The 14260-nt window shown below is 32.0% G+C and overlaps 2 protein-coding genes across 3 annotated transcripts; one reads left to right on the forward strand and one right to left on the reverse strand.

Moving 5' to 3' along the window:
- Positions 1-1157: 1157 nt before the first annotated feature.
- Positions 1158-6023, reverse strand: LOC113848921 (NADH dehydrogenase [ubiquinone] 1 alpha subcomplex assembly factor 3). Its single transcript, XM_027478342.1, has 5 exons — positions 5782-6023; positions 5366-5482; positions 3788-3822; positions 3169-3269; positions 1158-1501 (listed from the first exon to the last, which is right to left on the reverse strand). The coding sequence occupies exons 1-5, from the start codon at positions 5958-5960 to the stop codon at positions 1415-1417; spliced, it is 519 nt and encodes a 172-aa protein (XP_027334143.1). The 5' UTR covers positions 5961-6023; the 3' UTR covers positions 1158-1414.
- A 2393-nt stretch (positions 6024-8416) lies between these two features.
- On the forward strand, positions 8417-13043 carry LOC113848919 (tRNA (guanine-N(7)-)-methyltransferase). Of its 2 annotated transcripts, XM_027478340.1 has the most exons (8): positions 8417-8697; positions 8784-8840; positions 9240-9315; positions 9630-9709; positions 9863-9912; positions 10010-10094; positions 10315-10413; positions 12332-13043. In XM_027478340.1, the coding sequence occupies exons 1-8, from the start codon at positions 8494-8496 to the stop codon at positions 12551-12553; spliced, it is 873 nt and encodes a 290-aa protein (XP_027334141.1). In that variant the 5' UTR covers positions 8417-8493; the 3' UTR covers positions 12554-13043. The 2 variants fall into 2 exon arrangements, with proteins under 2 accessions (XP_027334141.1, XP_027334142.1); XM_027478341.1 differs by lacking the exon at positions 9630-9709 and having other exon boundaries at positions 8537-8697; positions 12332-12670.
- The last annotated feature ends 1217 nt before the right edge of the window (positions 13044-14260 follow it).

The raw sequence follows: 14260 nt of genomic DNA on the forward strand, positions 1-14260 counted from the left end.
TAAAATAACTTTTAGCGGTGTGCATCATGCTGAGATATATGTTTTGCATCATTATAGAGCCGAGTTACATGTTTAGATGGGTAGACGTGTAACGGTAAGTTCATGCTGAGCTGTTGTGCTGTCTGGATCCAGATACCGGAATGGGTCGCTCTCGAACTGGCTCAGTTCCTTCTGGATTACTTAGGTTGTGAAACCAGTTGGAAACCGTTTTCACGCTGTGCATTAGATGGGCTGGAAATGCATGGGGTCATTGTTGTGAGAAATATTTTGCTCTATATATATGATTTTATTTTATGTTTGGTAAGTTCATCCTTGCATTTCTTTCTATATCGTTGTGTGCATGTGTACTGCGATGATCGTACGGTGATACGTGAGTAGATGTAGCAGGTATTGCATCTACTTCACAGGCTGAGGGGCCAGTGGAGAAATGTCAGAAACTGAAGTCGAGTAATATTGCATCAAAGTCTTTTTCTTTATATTTTGAGACCTCATGTAGAAGGAGCTATATAGTATAATTTTGGGTATTTTGAATATTATGAACTAAATGTAATATTATATTGTTCGATTGGATATTTGTTGTAAGAAACTTTGTTTTATTTTGAATGAGAAGTGAATTTTATACTTATATTCTCTATTATTTATTTATTTTAAATAAGTATATAACATAGAAACAATGTTTTTAGTTCCTTATAAAAAGGGTTGTGACACTCAAGAAAAGGTACTTCTAGTCGAAGCAACAGGTCACCGGAAAAGGTCGACAACAATGGAGAATAGGGCTGGGCCATTTACTGTAGCATCCAGAAAAAATTGGATCAGAAAAAGGTGTTATGAATATTGTATCTTGCATTTGACCCGAAGACCTGAATATTACAGTCACACATGCATTCACAATGTTATATTCCTAATTACCGTATTTATATATCAACATTCCCATTTACTTTATCAACAAGTTACAAAGATAAAAGTTACAAAATAAACTCTGATTTTGGTTGGAGAATATCACAATTAGCACCTATTATATTTCACCTCATTTAAGTTTTGTCCAAAAAAAAGACCTAGGCTTCTATAGCAACACCCAAAAATATAAGAAATATCCAGTGTTCTCTTTTCAACTTTAACAACACGAAATAGCAATAAAATCAAACAGCCAAAAACTAGATAGAGTCCAAATTTGCTGGGATTTATAAGATGTGCAGTCTATACATTTAAATTATCCTTATTACATTCGAAAACGTCGGCAGACGCCAAAGGACTCACTTGGGCTTAGTTCACAATGTACTATTGCTATGTCAAAACTTTCTAATTGAAAAATCAAAGCATGTCTCAAGGACTTGAGCTAAGATCTTTAGTGGCATGGAGTTGAAAATCTTTAGAGCAATTGGTGGCCACTTCACCAAGAATATTGGTTCAAGCTTCATGAAGAAACTCCAAATGGAAGTAGCGCAGCAGCCACAATACGACCTTCTTCATTCAATATGTTGTAAGTTGATGCTGCATTTCTCTAAGTTGATAATAAAAAAGAAATAAATAAATCATGCAACATTCAAATATCAAAGAGAAGCAATCAAACTAGTATTTTTGGTTGGTTTATTTCCTACACCATTTTGAATTATTTTCTTTATGAGAATTATGTCAAATCAGTTTTAAGCTACTATTTACATGTATTAAAATCTTTATTCAATAAACATAATTGCAAATCTGTAACTACTTTACGTTAATTGATTCAAATAAAATGGAAATTCCTGAAGATTGTCTCCAATTAGAAGTCCTACGTTGCGAACATATATATAGCTCCTAGGACTTAATTTTGATCCATAGTTTCCCTATAAACTTTTTACAGACATCCAACAATTTGTTGTCACATGACGAATAGTTTACATGTCAAATTCTTTCAATGATACGACAACATATAATTGAATGATAATGTAAAATAGTTTATAATAACAGTAGATCGAATAAAACTCTTTTCTAATCACTTGTACTATCATGCTAGAATACTCTCTTCATCCATTTTATACTTCAACTTTCTCACTGTTTGAAATCATCTTTTCAAAGCAATTTTCAGGAACAGTTTGTCTGGCATTATCTTAACATGAACCAGCAAAGGATCAGATAAAAGAAAGGAAAAACAGTGAACAAAAAAAAAAAAAAAAAAAGAATTGTGTAGATGGAACCAGTAGAATAGAACTCTGAATATACCTAAAAGGATAAGTTCACAATATGAAACAGAATCGTAGACAGATATGCAGACACAACTCTTAAAACCATGTTAACTTGCTTCTTATAGTGTAACATATATCTAGAAGTGGCAAAACAGGCTACCCACCCCAGTTTGGGCTTCAGGCTTTAATAGGTCAAGCCAAAAAAGCCTGATTCACAAAAAGAAATGTCCAAACCCAATCAAAGAAAAACTTGAATGTGTCCAACCAAAAATGTCCAGAATTAATTTGGGCCTAATTTAAAGCCCAAGCCCCACCTTTTAGCAGGCTTAATTGGGTGAACTGATTTCGCTAACTCTACATATTTCTCAAACGATTTTATACTACAGTTAATTAGCATTGATATGGTAATGAACTATGCAAATATCAATTTTCTTAAAATAAACCACAAACTATTTTTAAAATGTTTTCCCTATGATTGAAAGCTTTGAAGGGAATGAGAAGGGATAAACATAAAGCCATTGAATCAGAAGAGAGGGAACAATAAGCAGCACTCCATTGTTTGGCTATAAAGTAACAAATCCAACATAACCCTCCCCCTCATGTATTATGCTCCAACAAAACAGGGCAACAGACAAAACGAGTCACTGGAAAACTTTAAATGAAAAAATAGAAAAAGAAAAAAGAAAGGTGCATACTTATCCAAACAACTCCACGCCTTCCCCCATCACCCATCCACCCACCCACACCTACAAATAAGAAGTGCAACCTAAAAAATGCAGGTGAAACAAATTCTGTGGAGGAAAGATGGACCTCAGGTACCCCCTATCTTCTTGTCCCTTGCCTTTCAAAATTTTCAAGACAAGTTTCGTAGTTCCCACGTCCTCTCTTTACCCATGACATAGGTTAGTTTACTTTAGGTTACTTTATCAAACACAAAGTATCAACAATGTAAGATGAACTAATGAACTCAAGTACAAATTTCATAAATTAAATCAATCATATATACCGAGTCAACAGCTTCTAACTTCATGCCAATAGATCGAATAAACCGTCTAAGTTCAGGATCTACATGTTGAATGTTCCTTCCACAGCCAAGAATCAAAATCTCTGGCAAATAATTCTTCCAAGTCTCAGTTAATATAAGATCAAAAGCAATTTGACAGGTCATTACAGCATCCAATTAGCTATATAATAAGAAAAGCCAATGTCTTGTAATTAATTCAAAGTAATTAGCTAAAAGGCACAATATTTTAAAAAGAGAGAAGGAAAAGTAGAAAAGAGAAATGGATGAATTTACAAGAAAAAGAGAAACAATATTTTAATTTGTATTAAATTTGTCAGTGGGATATGTATGATGTATCAACTTTAAGGTCCCAACCCAACACTTATAAACTCCAAGTGCATGTATATGGAAACCACGAATTAGAAAGACTTCCAGAGTGAATTAGAAAGGAAACCATGAATCCGTAATTTTGCATCTATAAAGTAAAATATATACAAAAGTACCCTGAAAAGGTTCAGAAATAGGAAATAGAAAAAGGAAAAGTAGAACCGGACACAAAGAAAAGGGGGAAAACCAGAGAGTCAATCAACCAACAGAGAATGGCAAAACCTGAAAATCCAACCTGGAATAGGGCGCACAATTTGGAAGAGCGACAAGCTGCAACAAGGAACAAGATGAAAACAAATAAGATACTAAAGCAAGATAAACTAATGCACACTCCCCTAATACAAGCAGATATTGAACTTGAATGTTATAATGCTCTCACTTCTTCCTGTTTCATTACTGTCACGCATATGATGGTCACATCCCTTGTATTGGAGGTGATAATTGATCCCATAAAAGTGGAATTTAAGTATTTAAAACTATTTAAAAGTGGCAGTAGGAATCAAAAGGTTAAAAGAAAACACCGGTTTCTACAAGTATTTCTACAGAAAGGAATTTATGAGAGAAAAGCAGGTAAAACTAGGGGGTGGATGAGATATCTTCCAAAGCATAGTAAATGGGAGAAAACAAAAAACCAGAAAATCAAATGCGTAGGTAGTTCATGTGCAAATCACAATCATTTTACTGCTTAGTTATTCACATGCCAGAACATGAGAGAGCATGTCACATCATTATGGTTGAATAGATTTTGACACAAGTGCTTGGCTGCCAAGTTCTTTATTCATTCTGATACAAACCAGTAAAATCAACAAGGAATTTAAACAACTCAAACAAGGAAAATAGAGGAAATGATGCTGATATTACTTGATATAAAAGAAAAATCAGTTGAATGAATACTACTGCCCAGAGCTAGGCTCCTACATAGAGCTAGTGCTCTCCATCCATAACTAACTTCTTGACTTCCAAAAGATACCCCTCTCACACACGTCTTACTATAACGGACTCCCTCCTTACTTTGGCTAACCACTTACGTCTCTCTGCCACATCACTCTCCTTGCCTATACACTTCTTTCTTATAGTGTAAACTTCCATAGTGTGGGCTTGGCCCCATTTGAGCCCATATCCTCACCCGCAGTCCTAACACACTCCTGGTTTCTGTAGTTGCATAGCATCTCAAGCTAATCTATGTGCATGTTAATTTTGCCATTGATGTTTGCTTGGTTCTGTTCAGATCAGATTGTTGTTTTCTGCTTCATTTAAGTGTGTTCCGCATAAGTGGCTATTCTTTGGCCGATATCTATTGGTGGTTTCTATGTACCCAGAGGTATTTCACAGTTCTTCCTTTGATTTTGAGTGATGTTCTCGGTGAAGCTAACATTATTTTTCCACTAAGGTGTAGCAAGCAAATTCAAAGGCTTCAATCAGCTAGCTATCTGCTTAATATACCACATTGACTTTGTTACACTGAGAGTGCCGGTTGTGTAAGTTCTTAGATGGGTTGATTGTGGGTTTATATTCACTGTTGTTTCTACATTTTCTGTTGATAGATAATGCTAGGAATGCACATAAATATTCAGAAATATTATTATGGGTTAATGTAAGTTAAACTTTTTTCTATTTTTCTTCGAGATTCAAAAGTAAATTTCATTTTACTGAGACATTGAACTTGCATTACTAAGGTATTCAATTATTCATTCATGATAGGAACTTGAGAAGTAATAGACTAAAGGAACAAGACAATGCAAACTTCTTAGAAAGGAAAACCAAGACTGAACAGGGATATGAAGGACAAACAAGGATCATAGAACAAACAAACCTATCAGTTGTTATCTCTGAAAACTTCTGAGGTTTCCAAGACATGAGCAAATTTCCAACACAAAGCAAGCTTCCTTCATATTCAACCCCGTTTACAGTAAACCCTGTATCATTATACCTAGAAAAATAGAAAAAATAAATTGCGGTAACATGATGTTACTTACAATACAATTACAGAACAAAAAAAATGGCACATTTTCACATTCAACTGTCCAAATCATGTTTAATTCAGCTAAAATATACTAAAATAATCACTTGTTATTAAAAAGTCCTCTCAAAAAGCTAGAAGAAATAAGCAATTATTTCTCAAAAATATACTGAACCAAACATCCCCACCTTGAATCCTAGCAATTAAATGGAAAAAAGAAATAAAATTTAAGAGACCCCATTTTTCTAATGAAGAAAAAAGGTTAGTACCCTTGAAATCGAAGCTGGTCTTGGGGGACTTGATCGATGAGGTTGATCTGATCGTACAAAGAGAAAGCGCGTCGAAGAGAGGGTAAGGCATTGGGATGGCTGTGGGACTTCAAAGGTTCCTTCCGGAGACTTCGAATAAGGTTTGGAAGTGCAGATACCGTTCTTTGCCTAACCGCCATCTTCTTCTTCTCTCTCTCTGTCTCTCTCAACCCCTCATGCTCATGCTTCTCTCACTCAATATATTCTCCCCTTTTCTTAATGAAAAATGTTTAAACTCTTATTAATAATAAAATTTTATTGAAAAACATTATTATATTGCAAATGTTTTCCTTCTTTGTAGTCTTTTTTTTCTTTCTGAAAAGTATAAAAATGATTATAAAATTATAAAAAAATTAAAAAATTTAAAATACAAAAAAAGTCCATGTAAATAAATTTTAATAAAATATAAATAAATTTTAAAAATAAAAAACATGAAAGAATATTATATAACATGAAATTATTTTAATAAAATAGAATATTATCAAATGAATAATGTAATTTAATATATATATATATATATATAATTTAAATGAAATAAATATTTTAATATGTAAATTTTGAAATAATAATATTTAGTAATAACTTAAAATACTTAAATGATTCACCCGTAATTACAAGTGTCTTCAAAGATAATTAGCAACATACGATATTCAATTACCAATAACGTTAATTTTAAAAAAATTAATTATTTTATTAATAATATCACTTTTTTAATTTGTTGATATTGGTCCCAAATAAGAGTTATAAGCCAAAAAAATTAGCTTAACAAGAATTATAGGATGGAAAAAAAATAATAAGAGAGTTGCAGTATCATTAACATATTATAATATTTATTAACGTTTTCACCTTAAAAAAAGCCATCAAACATTAGCATGATACCGTTAATTTTTATTTATACTATAATTACTTTAACCTTGTCATATTTTTATTTATGAGAATTAGCTTCAAAACACTATGGGATTAGAAGCTTCATTATCAATTCCTCCAAAAACTTTTAAAATAAAAGTTTATCAATATTCCATACATTATATTTATATAAAAAAATGGTATATATGATTGCACAATTGACAAGTTTATAATGATTAATTCAAAATTTTCTTTTTTCACAGTTCACAACAACTTATCTTATATAATTGCAATTAATATCGTGTTTTCAAATAAATTATCTTCAATAAGCTAATTATATATCTTTTATCTTATTATTCAAAATCCTTTTATTAAAGTATACTTCTGCTCTTGGCCTATTTGTTTCCCTTGGCAAATGATGGGATAATCTTCAAATAACATATCTTGAGCAAAAAACACTGTGTGCATGGTGAATAAAAAATTTATGTATGTATGTAGGTAGCATTCTACATATACACACATAATTGATTATTAGATTGGAAATATGTAACAACTTGATACATTTCAAGATGATTTATACTTATCTTACTCGTTCAAAAACAAAAGGAAACATAATCTAATTTATCATTAGACCAACTTGCATGCTATCATATATGTTTATGTCATTTACTTGTCCAAAAAGTCTCAAAATACTAATAGGCAATTATTATTTTTATTTTATTGAACACTATTTTCTTTAGTATTATATTCATCTTCATCAATATACATGTGTAAGATAAATTTTGTACATCTTAGGTAAATGATATGATTAATAATATTGTGGTTCAATTGTCCATTTACTCAAGATGTGCTTTCTCACACACATACTCACTGTCGGAACTGTGTGCACATTAGATTACAAATGAGCCATTCCATCTATATGGTTACTTATGTTAGTCAAAACCTACTAGTTTTAATAGTTTTTTACTTTTTTATCTATTGCAATTTTAGCACATTTAGAACCAACACTAACACAATTTTATCAACAAACCCTAGCAACGAATAGAAGGTGGAGAAATAAATAGCAAGATGAAAATCCAAACAAAATGGACCATTTACAAAAAAAAAAGAAAAATAAAAATTTAGAGATATTAAAATACAATCACTCACTAAGAAAAGGAACTTATACACAATTTTAGAATGAAATTGCTATGAGTGAGTGATTATGAGGCAACTTATGATTATGATAATATTGTGAGCAAGAATGAGTTACACAAAGTTTATGAACTTAATGGTGCCACTAATGAATATTGATATAATATGGAAGAAAATAGAGAGTTCTATGGATGAGAGTAAAAAAAGTACTAGAAATGAGGAAAAAAGAAAAAATTGGACTACATTATAATATACCAACATTTATTTTAATATTTGTGCATATTTTAGTCTATATAATGATTCATATAGACATTTTGTTGGGACATTAAAATAGCATTTTTGAATTACAAAATACTTTTCAATAATAAGCAATGCTAGCTACATATATTTTGTATTAAAATTTGTTAAAAGCTATAATTTATGTGAATTTCACTCTTTCTCTTTTGTATTTTTTTAATTTTTAATAAATTTTAACCTATGATAAAAAGTGTGTTAAAGTGTATTGTTATCATTTTTCTCTTGGATACATGTGAGGTTAAAATTTTGTATTTTATCAATGTTAATATAATTTTTATTTTAATTAGGATATAAACAATATATTTAAATTAAAATAATTATTGAAATAAAAATTAAGCGAGAGAAGATTTAGGGAGGAAGAGGAGAAGGAAGTTGAGAGAGCAACGATAACGATAAATGGCAATGCCCTGTTCCCGTTTCTTGCGACTGTCACCATTTCTCGCCATTCCATTACCCTCGCCTTCCCTCTCTTTCTCTTCCAACTGCCACGTGTCATCTTCTCCTCAACTCACAGTACACGACGACCACCAACAACCCCATCTCCGTAGCTCACAGCTGGTGACATTAGAATATGCCGACCTCAATCTCTCTTACAACTTGGTAACTTGTTTTTCTTTTTTCCTCACCAGTCACCGCATAAATATAAATATAAAATATATATTATGATATTTTATATCCAATTTCAGGATCTGGGTCACGTCAGGATCAGGCAACATGTTAATCCCCTCAGCTCTTCTTTCTCCGTATGTTCCTTTATATATTCAATTTCTCCATTCCATTATTTTAGCCTATGTTCATATTCGTTTTATTAGCTTAATTTTCATCATATATTCTATGTAATGTAATGTAAATAATGTAATTTTGGTCGCTATGCATCACATTTATTTCCAATTTAATAATTTTAATGCTTGTTCGCTTATAGAGTGAGGTGTAGGAACTAAATTAAATTGGAAATGAGTGTTTACATCGACACGAATTGAATGTATGAATTATTGATATGGTCATATGGGGAACTAGATGCAGAAACAAGACATAAATGTCTTCTGGGGCATGGGGTTGGGATATTGGTTCAATGAATCATCTTTCCTTGCATTGGAGGAGTCTTCTGATTTTTCCATTAATGTGATTCTTTTTCTTGGTAGGTTCCTGCACAAGTACCAGAGTGGAACCAAGTCTTTGCAGACCCGACATTGCCACTCATGGTGGATATCGGATGTGGTAACCTGAATTTCAATGATAAATTTGCTGTATGCTTTTCTATTGTACTTGATTGTTAACTGCTAGCATGTCTGTTATGGACCAATGCGGATCATGTATGTGGAAGTTGACAATGATGAAATTTGTTTCTTGCATAGATATTACTAACAATGGTACACCAATTAATTTCATTAATTTTTTTCCTATTGACAATGATATCAAAATGCTGTTAAGAAGTAGCTCTGGGACTAGGATCAGTCAATCATTTCACTATTTGAGAAACTTATAAGTACACTTACTTGTTCCAGCATATTTGTTGTTGTAAACAATGTCAGGCAGTGGCAGGTTCCTTATGTGGCTCGCTAAAAGAAGTCACAAAGAGAGAAATTTTTTGGGATTGGAAATACGGCAAAGGGTATGGAACCCTTCTTCTTTCTGTCAATTTCGGTTTCAAGTGCCCTTGATAATTGAGTCCTTTCAATTTGTTTTGATCTCTTATCTGTTGTGGTGCTTTGTGCTTCAAATATAGGGGATATCTTCTATGATAATGTAATACCTCCTTGTGCAGATAGTCAAGCGTGCTGAGTTATGGGTAAAAGATCTAGCTCTTGATAACATGTACTATCCTAAACTATATTTAGATGATGAAGTAAAATATACACATGCTTATTTTTGTCAATGCTGGAATAGTTACTGTTCTTACACTAAAATGCAGACATTTCTTGTTTGCAAATGCCACAATTTCTTTCAAGCAGTTGGTAGAATCGTATCCCGGGCCCTTGGTCTTAGTTTCAATTTTGGTGAGTTTATCTCCTTATACTAAAAATTCTAAGACATATACTGTTGTATCTATCTTCAAGAGGCTGTCATCTATATTTAGTAAAAGGTTGGTAGGCCACATTGAGTGACTAAGGAATCCTCCCTAGGGCCTAGGGAGGGGGGAGTGCTTTCAGGGGCAATTGAGCCCCTCCCCCCTCTGCCTTTCATTTCTGGTTAAATGATTTAATGTTGCACATGCAGTGTCCAGATCCACATTTCAAAAAAAGACATCATAAAAGAAGAGTTCTGCAGAAGCCTTTGGTTGGTGCCATAGTAGATAATCTAATGCCCGGTGGACAGGTATAATTTCAATGTGCACTTATATGTTTTTAATTTATTGTAAATATCATAGTACGTTCATCTAGTATTTTGGTAAATATTCTCCTGTGAGATTTCCTTCTTATACCATCTTATTTGAATTTATTTGAATGAGAACATTTTGGTATTGATTGTATAAGAGCATTCTTCATATCCTATCTCTCCTCCCTTTTTCTCTTCCAAAAAAATAAATTAAAATTGAAGATAGTGCAATGCTATGAGCATTTCTAATAATGATGGAGAATTTGAGAAAGATAAACATAAGTGATTACTTGATGTTGACTTATGACTATACTACTTGACTCTTCCAGTTTGATGTCAATCAACAATATGCTTGAGTTTTTCCATTGTGCTACTGCTTTATCATTAATGAGGTAATAATGCAACGAATAATATTTTCTACATCTATGGTAAGTGGTAACATACAATTGAAAGATCTTTCACTCCATTCATATTTGTTATGTCAATGCAAATCTACCCTCAGTATCCTGTACACAATTTGCAAACAAAATAGCATTGAGTGAAAACAAAATGAGGTTGGGGATTGATGAGTTAAATAGTATGCTCAAAACCAAACTGCTACAATGCTTGCAGTATTTTTTTTCTCACTGATGATGGGAAGTGTGACTGGTCTTTGGACTTTGACCGCTGCATTAGCTTGCTATCCAACATGGCAACCCCAATATTGTCCTTTCCTTCCCTGCTTGCCAGAGATGAGTTAAACTATTACTTTGACATAGAGAATGGGCAAAATTATATTGCATAACTTTCTATCCAAAGATGTCATTTGTTAGAGAATTATGGCTTTTGTATCCATTTCATTATTCATTTTCTAACACTGGATCTCAGCTAGTAAGGTTGGGTTGTTTGGATCCAGCTGTATGTGGGTATGGACCTGTTACTTCATATAGCAGATGCACATCATCAAATTTACAAAGGCAGTACCTAATAATAAGTCAAGAGTAAATTCAAAGCAATCGTATTAATCATCAATGGTTTAAATATTCATAGCAGATAATAGAGACCAAACTAATACTGAATTAATCTCTTCCAACTATCTATTTTAATTCAAGTATCAAGGCATTGGGAAACATCCAGGGCTTCTTAAATGCATACACCAGAATGTGTCACAAGTGTCAGGGTGATGTCTATGATGTGCAGTAATATATGTGCCATTGTGACTATCATGTGAAGTTATATGAGTCTCGGTATTTGAGAGAGAGACTTATCGTTAATACTTTCCCTTTAAATTTCCAATTTTTTTTTCTGTGGTTACGTATGAGATATTGGGAGGTGATGGGGGAATAAAAGACTCTGAAGTAGAGCAAAAAATCAAATCACAAATCCTTATGGGATTTGAATACAAGGTGTGCAAAACCTCACACCTAATGGCAAGCCCTAGTTAGATGATGCTGTAGGATCTACTCTAGGGTTTCATACCAAAGCTTCCCATTCCATTGTCTTGGTCTCTTCAGTCATTGAGTATTTTAGTGAACATCAATAAGTTTCTTGCTTCCCTAATTTTTGCCTGACCTCTCCACCACCCTTTTCCTCCCTTCTTGTGTTTCTATATTGTTTCTAGATAGGAGATAATCGTTACAATAAAGATTGTGCAATTAATTTTGTTAGCTAAAACTATCATATAGTAAAAGATATGCTGAAATTTAGCACCCATTTTTTCTCTCTCTATACTACAGAGGATGCAAGTTTCATATTTGGTGTTTTTTATATTGTAATTTTTAGGAAACTTACATCAATGCTGAGGTTTTTTTTTTTTTTTTTATTTTAATTTGTTATTAATTCATATGAGAAGAGTCATTTGCTTTTGGGCTGGGGATCTTCTGAAGGGAGTTGAGTTCTTGGCTGATGAACTTCATCTTTGTGGTTTGTTTGATGTCAGGTGTTTGTACAGTCTGATGTGCTTGACGTGGCACTTGACATGAGAAATCAGTTTGATGAAGTTGACTCACTCAAACACACTGATGCTTTGAACCTGGATATGTTGTGTGACAATGAGGGATGGTTGTTAAGCAACCCCATGGGGATAAGGACTGAGAGAGAGATTCATGCAGAACTTGAAGGGGCAAAAATCTATCGAAGGTTGTACCAGAAGCAGAAATGATTTGTCAAGCTTGACAAGTTTTACCAACGGTTACTCTTCAACTGAGAAGCACAAGAGGAACCTGATTCATGTCAGACATAAATGGAATGGATGACTCTTGTCAGACACATTGCACGCCACATGGTACTTCAAATCTTAACAGGACACTGTATCTGATGTGTCTGCTTTTCGTAGGTTCAACTGCAGCTAAAAATCATACATGCTTTGGAATGGTTAGCGATATTTTCTCTTTTGTGACTTGATATTTTCATGGTGGATTTTGTAACTAGGACTGAGAACTGAGAAGAACTGTGATAGTGTGATGTGTAATCTCCTGTGTCATGTTGCACGTAACAGGTTTAGGGCATTGTAATCTGGTGCTGCAGATCTTTAGCACTGTTCAAAATATTTATTTTCCATAGTAACAATTTGCTACATATACAGGGAATATTTCTGGAATTGAAGCCTAATGATATTGGAATAGAACCTGATATTGCAAAGTTTTCTTCAGTAATGGCTGTGTTATGAACTTACTGTGACCATTATCAAGATATTGCAGTTATCTTCCATTCTGGAATATCTTTAATGTATTTTAGAATATTTTTTTAATATATCTTCGTAGAGTAAATATTTAAATATACAAAGGATGTAAGTTGAAATTAATTTGATTGTTCGTGACATGAAATTAACCAACAATTGCAAGTACCAGATTCAAGTTTAAAGATACACTGAAAAATTTAAATTGATATTAGTTTTAGTGTATATATATATATATATATATATAGAGAGAGAGAGAGAGAGAGAGAGAGAGAGAATATAAACTATAAGGATTTTATTAGAAGTTTGATGATTAAATTAGAGAAATTTATTAATTTATTATATCATATTAATTATTTAAGTTTGGTCCAATTTTATATCAGCACGGTAATTTATTATTCAATACATCATAAAAAAATAAAATATAATATATTTAATTATTAATAGTTCGATCATGAACAAATTATTAAATAATAAACTAATTTCATCTCCGATTTTACAACCCATTCAATTTTAAAAACATTAGTTGATGAAAACAATTTACAAACATTTCTTGTCGACAAATCTGGACAGGAATTATGTGGCCCTTTAGTGGGTGGACGGTGATTATATCATGCATCGTCATCACGCGATTTGAAGGGTGCCCAGAGAAAAAGAAAATTGAATATTTTGGCTTTTTATTTAAATATTATTTTCTAAAAAACAAATTACTAAAAAATATAAATTTTTTAAAACTAAATTTTTTATCTGGAATAGTTTTTGTCACGTGTCGGAATTTTGTTATTATAGTTAACCCCTTTTTTTATTTTAAAAACAAATTTTGATAAAAAAAAATGCGAAACTCGTAAAATTTTAACGCATGGCAAATAAAGTCTGAACTTCTCCCTGTAAATTTCATATATTAGTGGTAAAATTTTATTTGTAAAAATAAAAAATTAAAGTTTCATCAATTGTATCGACAAAATTTATAACACGTGGAAAGAATAACCAAGAATTAATTTAAAAAAATATATTTTAGCAATTTATTTTTAAAAATATAATATTTAAATGAAAAAGGCTTCAAGAGCAATTTTTTTATAGATCTTTTATATTTTGTTAAGCGACATTAATTAAGAAAATAATATATTAATTTTTTATCAAAAAATTACATTAAAATACTTTAAAAATTATTATAGAAGTATATAATAACTA

The sequence above is a fragment of the Abrus precatorius genome, unplaced genomic scaffold (genome assembly GCF_003935025.1).
Source record: "Abrus precatorius isolate BTA unplaced genomic scaffold, Abrus_2018 Scaffold9, whole genome shotgun sequence".
NCBI lineage: Eukaryota > Viridiplantae > Streptophyta > Magnoliopsida > Fabales > Fabaceae > Abrus > Abrus precatorius.